General features: G+C 32.7%; 1 protein-coding gene across 1 annotated transcript in view; it reads left to right on the top strand.

The window, feature by feature from the left end:
- The window catches only part of KIF18A (kinesin family member 18A), a 79,778-nt gene extending 67,341 nt beyond the window's left edge, over positions 1 to 12,437 (top strand). The window contains exons 14-17 of the mRNA XM_082683256.1: positions 2,212 to 2,653; positions 3,438 to 3,542; positions 8,923 to 9,032; positions 11,514 to 12,437. Of these exons, the coding sequence (XP_082539382.1) occupies positions 2,212 to 2,653; positions 3,438 to 3,542; positions 8,923 to 9,032; positions 11,514 to 11,596 (740 nt within the window). The 3' untranslated portion in view covers positions 11,597 to 12,437. The remainder of the gene's footprint in view (positions 1 to 2,211; positions 2,654 to 3,437; positions 3,543 to 8,922; positions 9,033 to 11,513) is intronic.
- Positions 12,438 to 14,650: the final 2,213 nt, after the last annotated feature.

Raw genomic sequence — 14,650 nt, 5'->3', positions numbered from 1 at the left:
GAAATGTATCCTTTTAATGATAACTGTGGTTTAAGTATTGATAGAATACTAGAAAGTAAATTACAACTTTCTATATGAAAGTATTAATGCTAACAGTTGAAGCATATTTACATTTCTAGAGCCTTTCTTCGAACCTTAGTTATTTTATAGATATTGTCCAATCCTAGAAAATTCCCTGTACATGTGGTATCCCCTTTTTTGGGGGGGGGGGGGCTAATGCTCACACTGCTTAAATGAGTTGTCCAAGGTCACTCAGTGAGTTGTTGCTGAAGCCAGAAATAGAACCCAAGTCTCCTGACTCCTAGTTCAGCTCTCTATCCTCGATATAGTTTTCTATCTTCTATATACCCCTGCTGCCTCTCAGGGGAAAAGAAGTTAATCTTCCAGCTATTAATAGCCACCAAATTGGTGGTAGCAGCACAGTGGAGAAAAGTAACTGTCTTTACACTGCAGCATTAGTATAAAAATATCTGGTAATGGAAAATTTGACAAATGTCATGTTAAAGGGAGTGGAAAATTATTTTAAGATCTGGATCTCATTTATCTAGTTCTCAGAAAAGTAAAATTCCTTAGTAGAACAGGGATCATATTTTTCTTCCTGTTTTTCAGTTGTTTTTCCTAGAGGGTAATTGTCAACCTAGCCATAGTAGGGCCTGTCATGAACTAACATAATAATAATAATGTATGTTCTGTTGGTGATTGTTATTAAGTGTATTTTCTAACTTGGTTGAGAGTTTGAATTGCTTTATTGAAATACATAACAATTATTCAGCTTTCAGTGTTATTTAAGTTAGTATTATATCATAAAGCAAATCTAACATCAGTTGGGAAATCTTTTGCATGATTTAAAAACATGGGCAGAAATATACATTGTAGTTTCTTTCCTGGACAGTACACTTGAAGCAAAGTTACTTCATGTCAGGCACCTGAAGTCACCATGAATGAAACAGGCAAAACATAAAAAGTTAACTAAGAAATACAAGATTAGTGTACTGGAGTTGATGAAGTTTATTGTTAATCTATGCAATCAATCATTGCTTTACTTTTTTTTTAAATGTTTGAGAGGTAAATATTTAAGCATGTCTAGATTGTGGGAATTCAAACTTAAGTTTAAACAAAACAATTTGTCTCTTAATTTTGGGCCAAGAAATAAGAATTTCCCTACTGACGATCTCTGGATATCATGTTTATGTTAAAGTCACTAGAAGTTTTTAATCAGAAGAATGACATGATCAGAATTACGACTTAATTTTAAGTGTAGGAGAGCTAGGATTGGTGGAAGTTGGAAAATGTGAGGAAATAGTAAAAATTGGTTATTTGGACCCATGTGACTGAAAAAGTAGTGGCAAGAGGATAATTATGAATAAAAGTGTATTTCCTTAGAGAAATACATACATTTACTAGATGAAGGGAGATAAGGTGGCATGTTGAAGAGGTAGTAGGGAAATCATTTTGAAATCAGAAGTTGTAGGATAGGGCTAAGAAAAGTTCATTAAACTTGGTGACTTCTTGACATTTGGGAGACTTAACTTGTATAGAGTGATGAGGTTCATGCAAGAGTACTCTGACCTCTTCAGCTTATGTTCATTTATTAATCTAATTTCTGAAAAATCTATGAATTGGGTATGGCATAGGAAATAATCAGAATGCTTAATTAACCACCGTACCTGAGATCATAACAAATTTCATTTTTTCATCCACATAGAATTTTATTGGTCATTGCCTTTCCTGTTAATTTAGACTAGACTTCCACTCAATTAACAAATAACTGGTGATGTTTTTAATAGAATAAGTTACTAATCTCTGCTCCTATGGTTGTTGAATACTTTTTTCTTATCTGAAATCTAAAACATAAAAGCTTGGAAGAAATTGCTTATGAATTTTGTTAGAATTTGTTGGAAAATTGTTTTCATGATTACCCTAACCTCAATTTTGCTATATCTACAAATTAGTATTGATATTAGCCATTTATTATTTCTGTTCTAGAATATCTTCATAATGAGCTCATTAACGTTATTTGAAATTATCAATAATCTGTGTTTTTGTTTTTCTTTCCAGCTTTCTTTTAAATTTTCATCAGTTGACAGAAAATGTACTTTATTATTTATTATTATTTATAATTGTTGTTGTTGTTGTTATTGTTGTTTACCTCATAGGGTTATTGGAAAACTAGGTGTCATTATTGAGATTCTTTTTAATTTTATTGAATAGGCACATCTTCAGGCGAATCTAATCTACTTAAAATTCCTCCACAAAAAAGAACCCGAAGAAAGCTCATGCCTTCTCCCCTGAAAGCAAAACATCCGCAAAAGTCTGCACTGTCTGAAAGTTTGCAGCTCAATGATTCTCTCAGCAAAGAACTTCAACCTATTGTGTATACACCAGAAGACTATAGAAAAACATCTCAAAATTCATCTGTAGTGACTTTATTAAAACCATCATCACATACTACAGGTTTTCAGACCACCAGCTCAAGTGTAGACAGTGATAATTCTCTGAAAATGTTATGTGAAGTAGATACTCCTCTCAGCAGGAGAAAAGAATATAGACAAGAAGAATTGGACTCTACATTTACTATATGTGAAGACACCAGGAGCTTGAAGAGTAAATTACCTGAAAAAGAATCACTGTCAAACGATAACATTTTACAAAGGTACAAAAAAGAGTATTTGCCAAGTATTCATTTGTTTTTGTTCTTGTTTTGTTATTTACATAGCCTTTAAACCATAGCTTCCTGTTTCTTTAGTTATATTTAAGGTCTGTTTCATGGGTTAACTATGCAATCTTGATTACAAAAGTCAGTGTTTTACCTTCATTTAATCTTGTCTTTCTAAATATTAACCCACTAACACAGTATTTTAAGGCCTTTAATTTGATATCTTAGTTGATTGACCCCTCAGTAGGCTAGAAGAAACCTTAAGATATATTTAGTTGTTCTATATACTCCAAAGTTAGATGATACAAGCCATCATCAGAGTATTGCTACGTTTATTATTGTTTATTAATATGTTCACTAAAGGAAATCTCACATTTTTTTATTGACGTTTAGCAAATCCCAGCATACCCTGAATCATCATATTTCCAAGGTATGGTTGACTACATGTCATCCAAGCAAACATCCTTCTCATTTTGTCTCACTTCTCCTTTCATATCCTGTACACTTCATCTGTATAGTAACAGGTATTCCAAATATGAGAAGAATGATACGTTCGCCTTTCTATGCTATTGGGATGCAGAAATCTCTTTTGAGAGCAACTCTTTCTATGATATAAAAAGGAGAAAAGAAAACCCCAGGGCGAGTAAGAGGGGATCGAGAATAATACTTTTCTTTATATATTCATATGAAGTGGGATTCTAATTATGAAAGTGTATGCCCCCTTTTTCTCCATAATACAAATCAAAATTACTCTTTTTATTTTTTATTATCTAATATACAGGCTCGCCTCTTCATTCTCAACTAAACGTCCTCTACCTATACCAAGCATAGTACCATCCTACATGGCAATGACTGTTACTGCCAAAAGGAAACGAAAGTTCACAAGGTACAATTAACCATAAACAGTGCTTACATAAGATCATCTTTACAATTTGTTTCCTATAGCTCCTTTTTATTTCTTGTATGAAACTGTGAACTCATGTTTAAATGTACATATAATTAATTGCTCTGAATGCAGCACTAGATTTTTATTATCAAAGGGAAATCTTGATAAAGTCCAAGTATTTTACTTGATAGTTACAAAAAGTATTCTCTATCTCAGATTATTAAAAATAAATTGAAAAGTCTTCTGGCCTCCAAAAATGTCATTTAATTTTAACTTTTCTTCTGGTGACAACTTTTACACATTTGGTATTTTTCTTTTTGTACATTAATGAATTTCTTCAGTCCTAAAATTGTTTTACTTTAATGGATTTTGACATATGACTAAAGTGTAATGAGTGAAGAGATTTATGTTTCTGGCTTTGACAATATAGATTATATGAGACCAAACCACCTATCAGAAACAGTTACAGAATGTGATAAATACAACCAACAGCTGCTTTCAAGGCCCTGGAGACCAACCAAGACAACCAGGACCTGAAGGTCTAAGATCCAGAGGAAAGGAAGACAAGCTGTAGAGAGCCAAACTTTCTTTGCCTCGTTTTTCCATTTAGTATTTGCCAACTCATGGCATCAAGTATAGAACCCAAGCACAAAATGGAAGCCTGCAGCTATCAGCAGTCTCACTGAGTTGGGAAAACAAAATAATTCTGTCTATAGCTCTTGTCCTTAAGATATTTGCCACATTCTGAACTCTGGTATAAGAGGCCAAGAAACAAAGCTGTAAGAAGCTAAAATATTAATCAGAATTTTAACATTCTCATGGGGCTAGGATACAAAAACTGTCCAGGGATCATTGAGAAGAAGAGATGCTGTTGAACCCTCAGGATTTTATCTGAGACCCTTGAAGGCCTGTGCTCTAGTAGTAGGGCAAACCGGAAATAAACCAGTTCTTGAAAGCCTGAAAAAGACCTCAGATTAACTCAGTTGCTTTTGGATCAAGGTGATCTATCTCTGTTCTGCCTGCTAGCCAGAAGAAAATTAAATCACTTCTGGAGAAATATAACAACTAGAACATCTACAGTTTTGGGGTCTTTTTACATGTTTAACAAGTAAGCAAAAATTACCACGTATTTCAGTAGACAGAACCAAATGGCTAAAAACCTATATCCATAAGTGATTCAGATAGTTAGAATATCAAGTAGGTACTTTAAAAATTTAACTGTGATTAAGTTCAACAAAATAGTGGCAATTTCCCAAAGAATTGAATTGTATTAAAATGAATCAAATGAATATTCTAGAACTGAAAAATTAGAATCTACTGAAATTAAGAATAAATAAATATTTAATAGATTAGATACAGCAGAAGAGAGTTTAGTGAACTGGAAGATAGGTTGACAGAAAAATATCTAAACAATGTACAGAGGGATAAGACAGAAAATATGGAGAAGAGTTAAAAAAGATATGTGGGATCCAGGAAGGTCTAGCATGTACATATTTTGAGTCCCAGAAAGAATGAGAAAAAGAATGAGGGAAAACAGTGTTTGAGGAGAGGCTGACTAATAATTTTCCAAAACTGACAGAAGGTAACTAATCACAGATTTGATAAGTTCTGCAAACTACAAGCAACATTAATACACAGAGAAACATACCTAGGTACATGACAATAAAGCAGCTAAAAATCTAAGACAAGGAAGAATCTTAAATATAGTGAGTTATATGATATGAAGTCCATTATATAGTCTTTGCATGCCACAACACTGAATGCAACGACAAGACATAGTGAGTGGTTATATTGTAAAATGGCTCTGACTTGCTTTAACTCTTTTTCTTTGACATGTAATTATGGGGCACAGAGTACCAGATCCTAAGATAGAATAACTCTTACTATAAATTTCCTATTTTTCACCATGAACCTGTTCCTATCTGGGCTAGTCTAAACAAATTTACAAATAGTCTACTTGTACCACATAGAGTATTATCAGGTGCATTTAGGATCTGTCATTTTCCTCCAAAGTACAGCAGAGTCTTGGAATGCAGATTTAAAATTAGTAGACTGATTTTTTCAGAATACCTCTAACTAATTCCATGACATTTAAAATTCTATATTTTGCTATGGCACAAATTTAAATGATGCAATTTGTCTGGCTCATGTATGGATATCAGTCACTTAATGAGTGACCATAAATAACCGTCACCATCTTAACACTAATTTTCATTGTGTGGATTGTGTTATTCTTTCATTAATTAGTGTTGGTGACTTTTCTGGTTCTTCACAATTCTGTTGTGTTAACTAAGATGTAGCAAAATCTTATAGCTAAGAGCAATTTAAAATGTACACATAATCATAAAAATCAAATGATTTTTCAAGAAATGTCTAGGTATGTAAACTGTATATTCAGAGTGGTTTTAGATGAATTAAAGAACTTCCACATGAGCAACTAATATTGTGAAATAATATTAAAGGACATATAAAGAAAGTAAGATTGCTCTATTACATTCCCTCTGGTACCAATAATTAGATCCTGCCATTAACTAAGGTTAAAAGAGATTAATGCTAGAAGTGTACATAATTACATTTTTTTTTTAATCTTCCTTTTCCCCAATTAAACCTACATGAGTTTGAGAGTAATAAACTCTGGTATTTTCCACTTAGCACCTTTATGTACATATTTAGGGGTGTGTGTGTATTCTAATACTTTTTTTTTAGAAGGGAAGTCTCTGTGTGTACCATTATTTTTTTAGTTTGTATCAGTTTTTCTCTCTGAAAAGAAATCTGGAATCCAAAAGCACTGGGTATTCTAAAAACCTACAGAACTCAATTTTTTAGTTAAATTTTTAATAATTTTTATTCATTTAATATCACTGTAATGCACTATTTTAACTAAATCAGCCTACCAAATATAATATATCTGTATGTAAAATTTTATTTAGAAATTATATTAATCAAAGTTTTGGGGGGTTGTTTGCTTTGTATATTTAGTTAGTTGGTTTCTGTTTGTTTCATAATCTTTCATAGCACCCAGAAATGGGTCTCAGACTTGTCACACATTTTTGGTTTGTTTTGAAAGACATTTAAAGGTTCCAACTAGAAATTATCTCAACTAAAAGAATATGAGATGCAAATGTTAATTAAGCAAAAACATACAATTTATATAAGGGAACAAAAGGTTAAATTTTAACTTTCGTTAATAGAGAAATATAATTTGGCACATAAGTAGAGAAGTCTTTAAATTTCTTCTTAATATAGTCTTTAACATAATTTGAATTTTCACTCATACCAATTTTAAGTCTTACTTTATGATCCAACATAAATCTAAAATAAATTTATAACATGAGTGTTAAACATTTCACCAGTGGATTATCTTATCTAAATCCTAAAAAATGTTTGCATGTATTTTACATATATATATATATATAAATATACAATTTATTTTATTGGGCTTTGTTTTCATTCCTAGAAACATGAAGTTTCTTTCAGATATATTTATTCAAAAGCCTAACTTTCAAGTAAAAAACAATTTATTAGTAAACACTGATGTTCTAGAACTAACTAAAGTGAAAAATCATTCCATAAAATAATAAAAATAATTTTAATATATATTGTTGGGAAAACTAATGCCTATCAAAACTAACTAATGACAATGATCTCTGTTGTCTTTAAGATTTATTATTTATTTGACAGATCACAAGTAGGCAGAGAGGCAGGCAGAGAGAGAGGAGGAAGCAAACTGCCTGCTGAGCAGAGAGCCCGATGTGGGGCTCGATCCTAGGACCCTGGGATCACGACCTGAGCCGAAGGCAGAGGCTTTAACCCACTGAGCCACCCAGGCGCCCCAATGATCTGTGTACTTAAAGAAAAATCACCAAATGACCAAAAAAGAATTTTTGCCTTTGCTGGTATATATGTTATCCAAAAAGGGTGTTTAGTATCCAAAACAGAATCATTGTAACTTAGTTTTGCACCATTTAAGAAAAGAAATTTTCTACAACGGAGTTTCCTTGCTTTCATAATACGAGTACTTTTTTGTTACCATTTTAGGTAGATATCATTTATATTCTTGAACAGAGTAGGTAAAATTACTGCTTGTTACACCTAATCATTTTTCTTACAGGCTCTAGAAAAGTTGAAAATCACAGATTGAATTATTTTTGCCAGCATTCATTGTGTTCATGCCTTTTTTTTTTTTTTTTTTTGCTATCATATTAAATTGTCATTTTCAACCTCTTTGGATAAAGGTAGAACGAATTCATCTTCTCTGTATTCCACAAACACACCCACATCACTTTACCATGTGGTTGGTTACCATAAGAGCTAATTGTTGCCATAAGAGGGAACCCTCCAAGTGTTAATGCAACTGACAATCAAATCAGTGTTAACCTGTAAAATGGTATATGATCTCTTTTTTAATCAGAAACTCCTTAATATTAGATTATTTGAATCAGTATGGAGAGGGGATGCTCATTCTTCCCAACCCTACCTGTTAAAATTTGATCTTCTTTGGGTTTAGAAGGATTGGACTGTTATTTTTCAGGGCCCAGATCAAAGGCATCTCATCCACAAAATCTTTCAGTTGTTTTTTTGGTTTTTTTGTTTCTCTACTTTTAGAATCAGGAACCTATAGTTTGAAACCTTTAGCATTGTGTTTTACTTTACATTATATTATTTTGTGTATTTGTCTTATTTTTCCCCCTCCCCACCATATATTCATTATGTAAGTTTTCAGAACAGGGTTTATTACTACCTAACTTATTAGTATATCCTATAACGTGAGATCATAGTAGTAGGCATTTAGTAGTAATATGTCAACTGGAATTGAGTTGGAAATTTGGCCCTTTAGTATATGAGATTGATATAATTTTTTTAAGATAAAACATGAAAATAGGTCATTCTTTCCATTTCATTTTCTATAATTGTAGTAATCAGAAAAAGAGTCTAAGCCTATTACCATGCTTTGATTTGAAAACAAGGTTTTCAAACAATCTCACTTGTTTAGATTCTCCAGATTAAGGTTCTCACTCCAAATTTATAATATGAACTTAGGTTTTTCACCTCTTGCAAGATGCTTTTTATCTCTATGCTTTGGATAATAGTATTGGTTTATATTCTAGCAGAGCACCCTGAAAATGTTTTGTTACAGAATTGCTACATCATAATCTCCAATTTGAATAAATATCATTAAAATCAAAACAAATTTCCCTATGCTCCAAAACTGTATTTTAATACCTCCAATTATTTTTATGGGATTTTGTAACTTATTTTATTATTTCACTTTCTCTTTTATCTTTATTGCATATAGAATATGTATTAAAACTTACCAAGTAATGGGAAAAAAAGAATTTACAAAAAATCTTTTACTAAAATAAAAAGTTTTTCCTTACAGTTCTGCATCAAATACTTCATTAACTGGCGAGGTAAATTCTGGATTTGCCAAACGCATTCGACAAGATAATGCAAGTGAAAAGGATTTACAAGAAGATAGACCAACAATGGGTATGTCTCAGCTCTTAATTTGATATTTAATAACATGATTACCAAACATATGTATACTTTTCCATTTTCTTACAGTATTTTCATTAGAATCTCCTTTTATCCTTTCATCTCATTTATTAGATGTTAAGTGTGATTATCCATGTTACAGATAAGAAGAGTTAAGACCCAAAATAGACAGGCACCTGGGTGGCTCAGTCGTTGAACATTCTGCTTTCCGCTCGGGTTGTGGCCCCAGGGCCCTGGGAGTGGGAGGCCTCGTTCTCCTCTGCCACTACCCCTGCTTGTGTTCCCTGTCTCACTGTCTCTCTCTCTCTCTCTCAAATAAATAAATAAAATCTTTTAAAAAAAGACACAAAATAGAAAATGCCTGAGATCATCACACAGATAGTTCATGGTGGAGCCCGACTTGTAACTTTATATTCTGTATCCTTTTTGTTGTCCATATTGCCTCATACTGCAGAAGAATTCATAAATAATTTAATAATTGAAATCATTAGCTAAATATATTATTTAATAGGTTAATGATACCTATGTTTTACAGATAAATTTTATCTACTTGAAATTTTCCTCTTATTATTTTTAATAATTTGCCCTCTGCCTCATTTGTACAATTATGACCAGGCTTCAGCCTGTACCTAGTTAGAGTCATATTGTAACTCCTATTATCAAGTTGAAAAAGATGCTGATGGAGATGACTACATCCTCTCAATTGCAAATGGCAGTGACATGAATCTATAGTAACAAAACCACATCTTTAGTGAAGTTAGAGGTATATAGCACAAACCAGTTTCTGGGCTTTGGTGTCCAGACCTCTGTCTCTCTGACACTATAATTCCTAAGACTTCATTTAAGAAATATTTATTTATTATGCACTGATATGTGCTAGTTTCTGTGACAGATAGCAAGATCATTAAGACCCAGTTTGTTTTCTTCCCTAAAGGAAATTGTAATTACAGCAGTTGGAATTTAAAGGGGTTTCATGAGTTAATGAGTGTTTCTAAGAATAACATGAAAAAGCTATTGCTATTTTTTTCTGCCAATGCTCTTTCATTAGAGTAATATAAAATTTCTCAATAGTTTTGCCGAACTGGGTTGATAAATCCTTACTTCTTGTGGTAGCCAGTGGCATCCTTAAGTTCAGTGGAAATGCCTTTTGTGCAAATTTTAAAAATCAAATAAAAATGTCCTGAAACATAAAATTTACTATGATTATTTTGTTTAGCATGCCAAAGTTAGTAATGTTTTAACAATGTGTATGTGCAGTTGGTATGGCTATGTACTGCCCCATTGGTCTCCTGAAAAAAATCCTCCATTTAATCATAATTGTACAACCAAATAATAAATTTGTGATACTTCTCAAATAGAGATTTGGTTTTTCTAACATGCGTATTTTCTAAGAATGGTGTAAAGTGCATCAAATATCTCATATATAAAGAGAGATGAATAAAATAATTCTACATAGAAAGAAGTAGGAGTTGATACTAAACTGCAATGCTTGCCAAAGGACCAAGAAGAGCTAAAGCTACTTTAAAAGATTATGTATTGTTAAGGATAATAGAGCACCTAGAAAGAGGTATTAGTTTAAGGGAAGGAAACAGTTTATGTATAATAGGATATTCAAGTGAAAATGCCTATATATGCAAGAGGAATTACTAGAAAAAGGAGAAAACTGAGACTGTCTTTCTTAGAATATGTTCAACTGAGTTCTCCAGCTAACAGTGTACAAACAAACAAAAAAGGAACATCAGTGGGAAAGAAGGTAACTGCTATTTACTGAGAAATAAAATACTGTCAAGAAAGTATGTGGCTCTGAAACCAAAACCTAATGTGACAAGAAAATGGATAACAGACAAAACTGAGCTATAAAGAAGTCAGTGGCACCTGTTTTAACAACACTTGATTGAGCAGACAATCATTGTAAGCCTGAAGAAGAACCAGAGGAATGGACATTTGAGAGGTGGCAGTAAAAGAAACAAGAAATAAGAATAGTAAAAGAAATAAGGATTAGCACTTAAGGAAGTACTAGATGCAAATTATACTCCTAAAAATTGGGAAAATATGGAAGTTTAGAAGCCTTAGGGAAGTAATCTGTAAAATGAGGAAAAAAGTGATGATGCAACAAAGAAAGAGAACAATGCTAGTAGAATAGTCTTCATTAGTTCAAAGGAACTAAAATTAAATGTAATAGTTTATTCAGTGATGTTATTTGATACCTGCCAGGGTGGGGGTGGGGTGTAAACATGTGCACACTAAAAACTCAGTAGGGAGTATGGAGAAATGAATTTCTACTTTTAAACCAATGTTACTAATGTTTGTTTCGTGTTATATTTTAAATCCTGTTCGTTAACAACTATGAATTTCAAGAATAAATTTTTCTTCTTATGGATATAATTTTAACAAATTTTTATAACTTGAATGAATAGTGAGAATTCTTTTCGAATACTTTTACCATATTTATATGTCTTTTTATTTCTTCTCTAGACTATAAAAGAAACATCCATAAAATAAAGCCAAACATGGTTAGAAAATTTGGAAGAAGTATTTCAAAAGGAAGTCTAAGATAAGTCACTTCAAAATCAAGGAAAATGGAATCGACAAATTTCCTTTCAAAAGGATTTGTTGCCAGTGCCCTTTCAGAAACTTATTTAAAACGTTTGACAGAAGACCATCTGAAACCTAAGTTTACCCAAATACCTTCAGCAAGCAGAAAATAAAATTCTTTGTTTCATTCTTTTGTCTTCTAAGCAAATATTAAATTTCAACAGAAAAGTTTATGTTTTAATAAAGTTACTAAAATATTTGTTACCCTTTATAATCTGTAAGTAGGCTTAGTGGGATGTCAGTTTTACTATGCTACAAATTGATTAGGACATTTTAGAAAATAGTGAGTTAAATTATCCTTATTGGGTTTTTTCTTAAACAAAGAGAATTTAGAAGTGATAAAATTATGGCCCAGGATATATTTGGTCACACATTATTTTAATCATATATATATAGGACTTTACTTTCCAAAAATACTTTGATGTACAAATGTACATATATGTGCCCACAAAGTTGTAAAGATTATTTAAGTAGTCTTCATGAATAAAATACTAATATTGTTCCTTGCTACTCAGTATATTAAAGATAAAGATTTTACAGTGTTTGCTTTTCTGTCTTGTTAGTACCCCTTCCATACTTTCAACTGTTATTTTATATAAAATGTGAATTTTATAGATTTGTGTTTCAGATTAGATCAGGATATATGGCACTAGAACCAAGTCTGAAAATGATCCATTTATTCCTACTGATAAAGTTTTAATCATTCCTTCTCCTATAGGAAGTACACAGAGCTGCAGTGAGATCGTATTGTTCACCTGCCTTGTTTGACCTGTTCTTCTGAATGCAATAAATATTTGATTAAACATACTTTGAATTTTATGTGGCCTGGGAACTATTCCACTTAAGCAAACAACCACTTAACAACCTAAACAGCTGAAACAACCTAAAAAGTTGGAACATTTTAGGCCTTTTAATTTAGTCATGTCTCTCAAGTTAAAATCTGGTTGGGAGATTATGAGATGCAGTAACAGTCTTTGAGGTTCCTTCTAAGTCTGGTAGTTCCTTGTTTACAGATGTGCACACAGAATCTGTCATAGGGAGAGCCACCATACACAATTTCCTTGGGGTCCCTTTGTCATTAAGCCATTGGCTTAATGTTGTCTGTTTTTTTTTTTTATTTTATTTTTTAAATATAAATTCAATCAATTAATATATTATTTGTTTCAGGGGTATAGGTCTGTGATTCATCAGTCTTCCATTATACGCAGTGATCATAGCAACACATACCCTCCCCAATGTCTATCAGCTGGTTACCTCATCCCCCAACTCCCCTCCCCTCCAGCAACCCTCAGTTTGTGGAATTTAAGAAAGAAGGCAGAAGATCATAAGGGAAGAGAAGAAAAAATGAAACAAGAGGAAACCAGGGAAGGAGAAAAACCATGGCTCTTAATCCTGGGAAATAAGCTGTGTTGCGTATTTAACACTTTCACCTGTTTTTCCTTTCCATCTGTTTTAGGAAATTATGTGTTTCAAAAGATATTCTTGTACCGGGTACTGATGAATCCGGCTAACAAAATTCAGTGACCATACCTCATGGTCTGCCTCATACCATAAGGTGTGAGTGATTTTTCCCCCCTTCTTCCTCCCTCCTCCCCTCTGTCAACCACCAGTTTGTTCTCTGTATTTATGGGTCTGTTTCTGCTTTGTTTGTTCTGAAGATTCTGCTTCATTTTGTTCTTAAGATTCCACATAAACAAAAATCATATGGTATTCACTTTTCTTTGTCTGACTTACTGCACTTACCATAATACGCTCAAAGTCCATCCATGCTGAGTTGAGATGGCAAGATCTTTTTTATGGCTGAGTATGAGTGAGTGGTTTTCTCACATGCCATTTTTATAAGCTAGCCATTTTGCCTTCTGTAATAATAATGCATTTGTAATGTATCTATGTTAAGGAGAAAGTAAGGGGAAGAAATAAGATGGGGAAATAAAACTGTTGAGTATATGAATAAAGATAAAATATACGTATTTAAACTAGAACAATGCTATTCAGTAAGTCACCATAAAACCGTTTTTAAGTGAACTTTATTCATGTAAAAAGTAGACTAAGCATAAGTAAGTAGCTAGTGAATTTTCACCAAATGAGCACATCCCTCCATGTAAGCAGAACTCCAATCAAGGAAGAGAAAATTATCTATATCCCAGAAGCATCCCTTGTGTCCCACTCCCTCTTCCTTCCAAGGGAAGGATTCTAACTATCCTAACACCATAGATTGATTTTAACTAAAATTTTATATTTTTATTAAAAAATAATGTTTGAGAAAGTGACAAGAGCTATAAGCAGTAAATATGTGCTCCCTCCTTATTCTCCACCAGTGTCATTCCTCTTGTAACCAGTGCTGATAATTTAGGTGCCCTGACACCTGACATATTTTAATCATACAGCAACTTGTATACTTGGTTTTTTTTTTTTTTTTTTTTTTTTTTACAAAAATTGTTTCATACTATTTATACTGTTTTGCAATTGGCTCTTTACTCACATTTGAAAGCAGCATGGGCACCTTTGTAAAATTTTTAAGTGTGAATTTCTCTCTTTTTTTAAAGAGTTTATTTATTTATTTATTTGAGGGAGAGAGAACATGAGAGGGGGAAGGTCAGAGGGAGAAGCAGACTCCTAGTGAGCGGGAAGCCTGATGTGGGACTTGATCTCTGGACTCCAGGATCATGAGCCAAGCTGAAGGCAGTTGCTCATCCAACTCAGCCACCCCTTAAGTGTCAATTTCTTAAGTACTACTCTCACGACTAATCAGTTTTATGTGGGAAATTAGATCACTGATCGGAGAGGAACCTCAAGGATGTTCCATGTCTTTTCACTAACACTGAACACCGGTTCTGAGACAGTCTTATTTTTATATCATCGTGTCCAGAGTATGGTCCACACAACATGACTTACCTGGGATATTCTGCCAAGAAAAGGGCATCAGGTCCAAGAAAGTAATAGTTGTAGTATGTCTTTAGTCAGTGTTCTTGATTATTAATTGCTGTAAAGCTAACAGGATTAAAGAATAGAGCTAA

Source organism: Mustela nivalis (genome assembly GCF_964662115.1).
Source record: "Mustela nivalis genome assembly, chromosome: 9".
In the NCBI taxonomy this organism is placed as follows: Eukaryota; Metazoa; Chordata; class Mammalia; order Carnivora; family Mustelidae; genus Mustela; species Mustela nivalis.
Note: the sequence above shows the minus strand (reverse complement) of the source record. Positions and strands in the feature narration are given on the sequence as shown.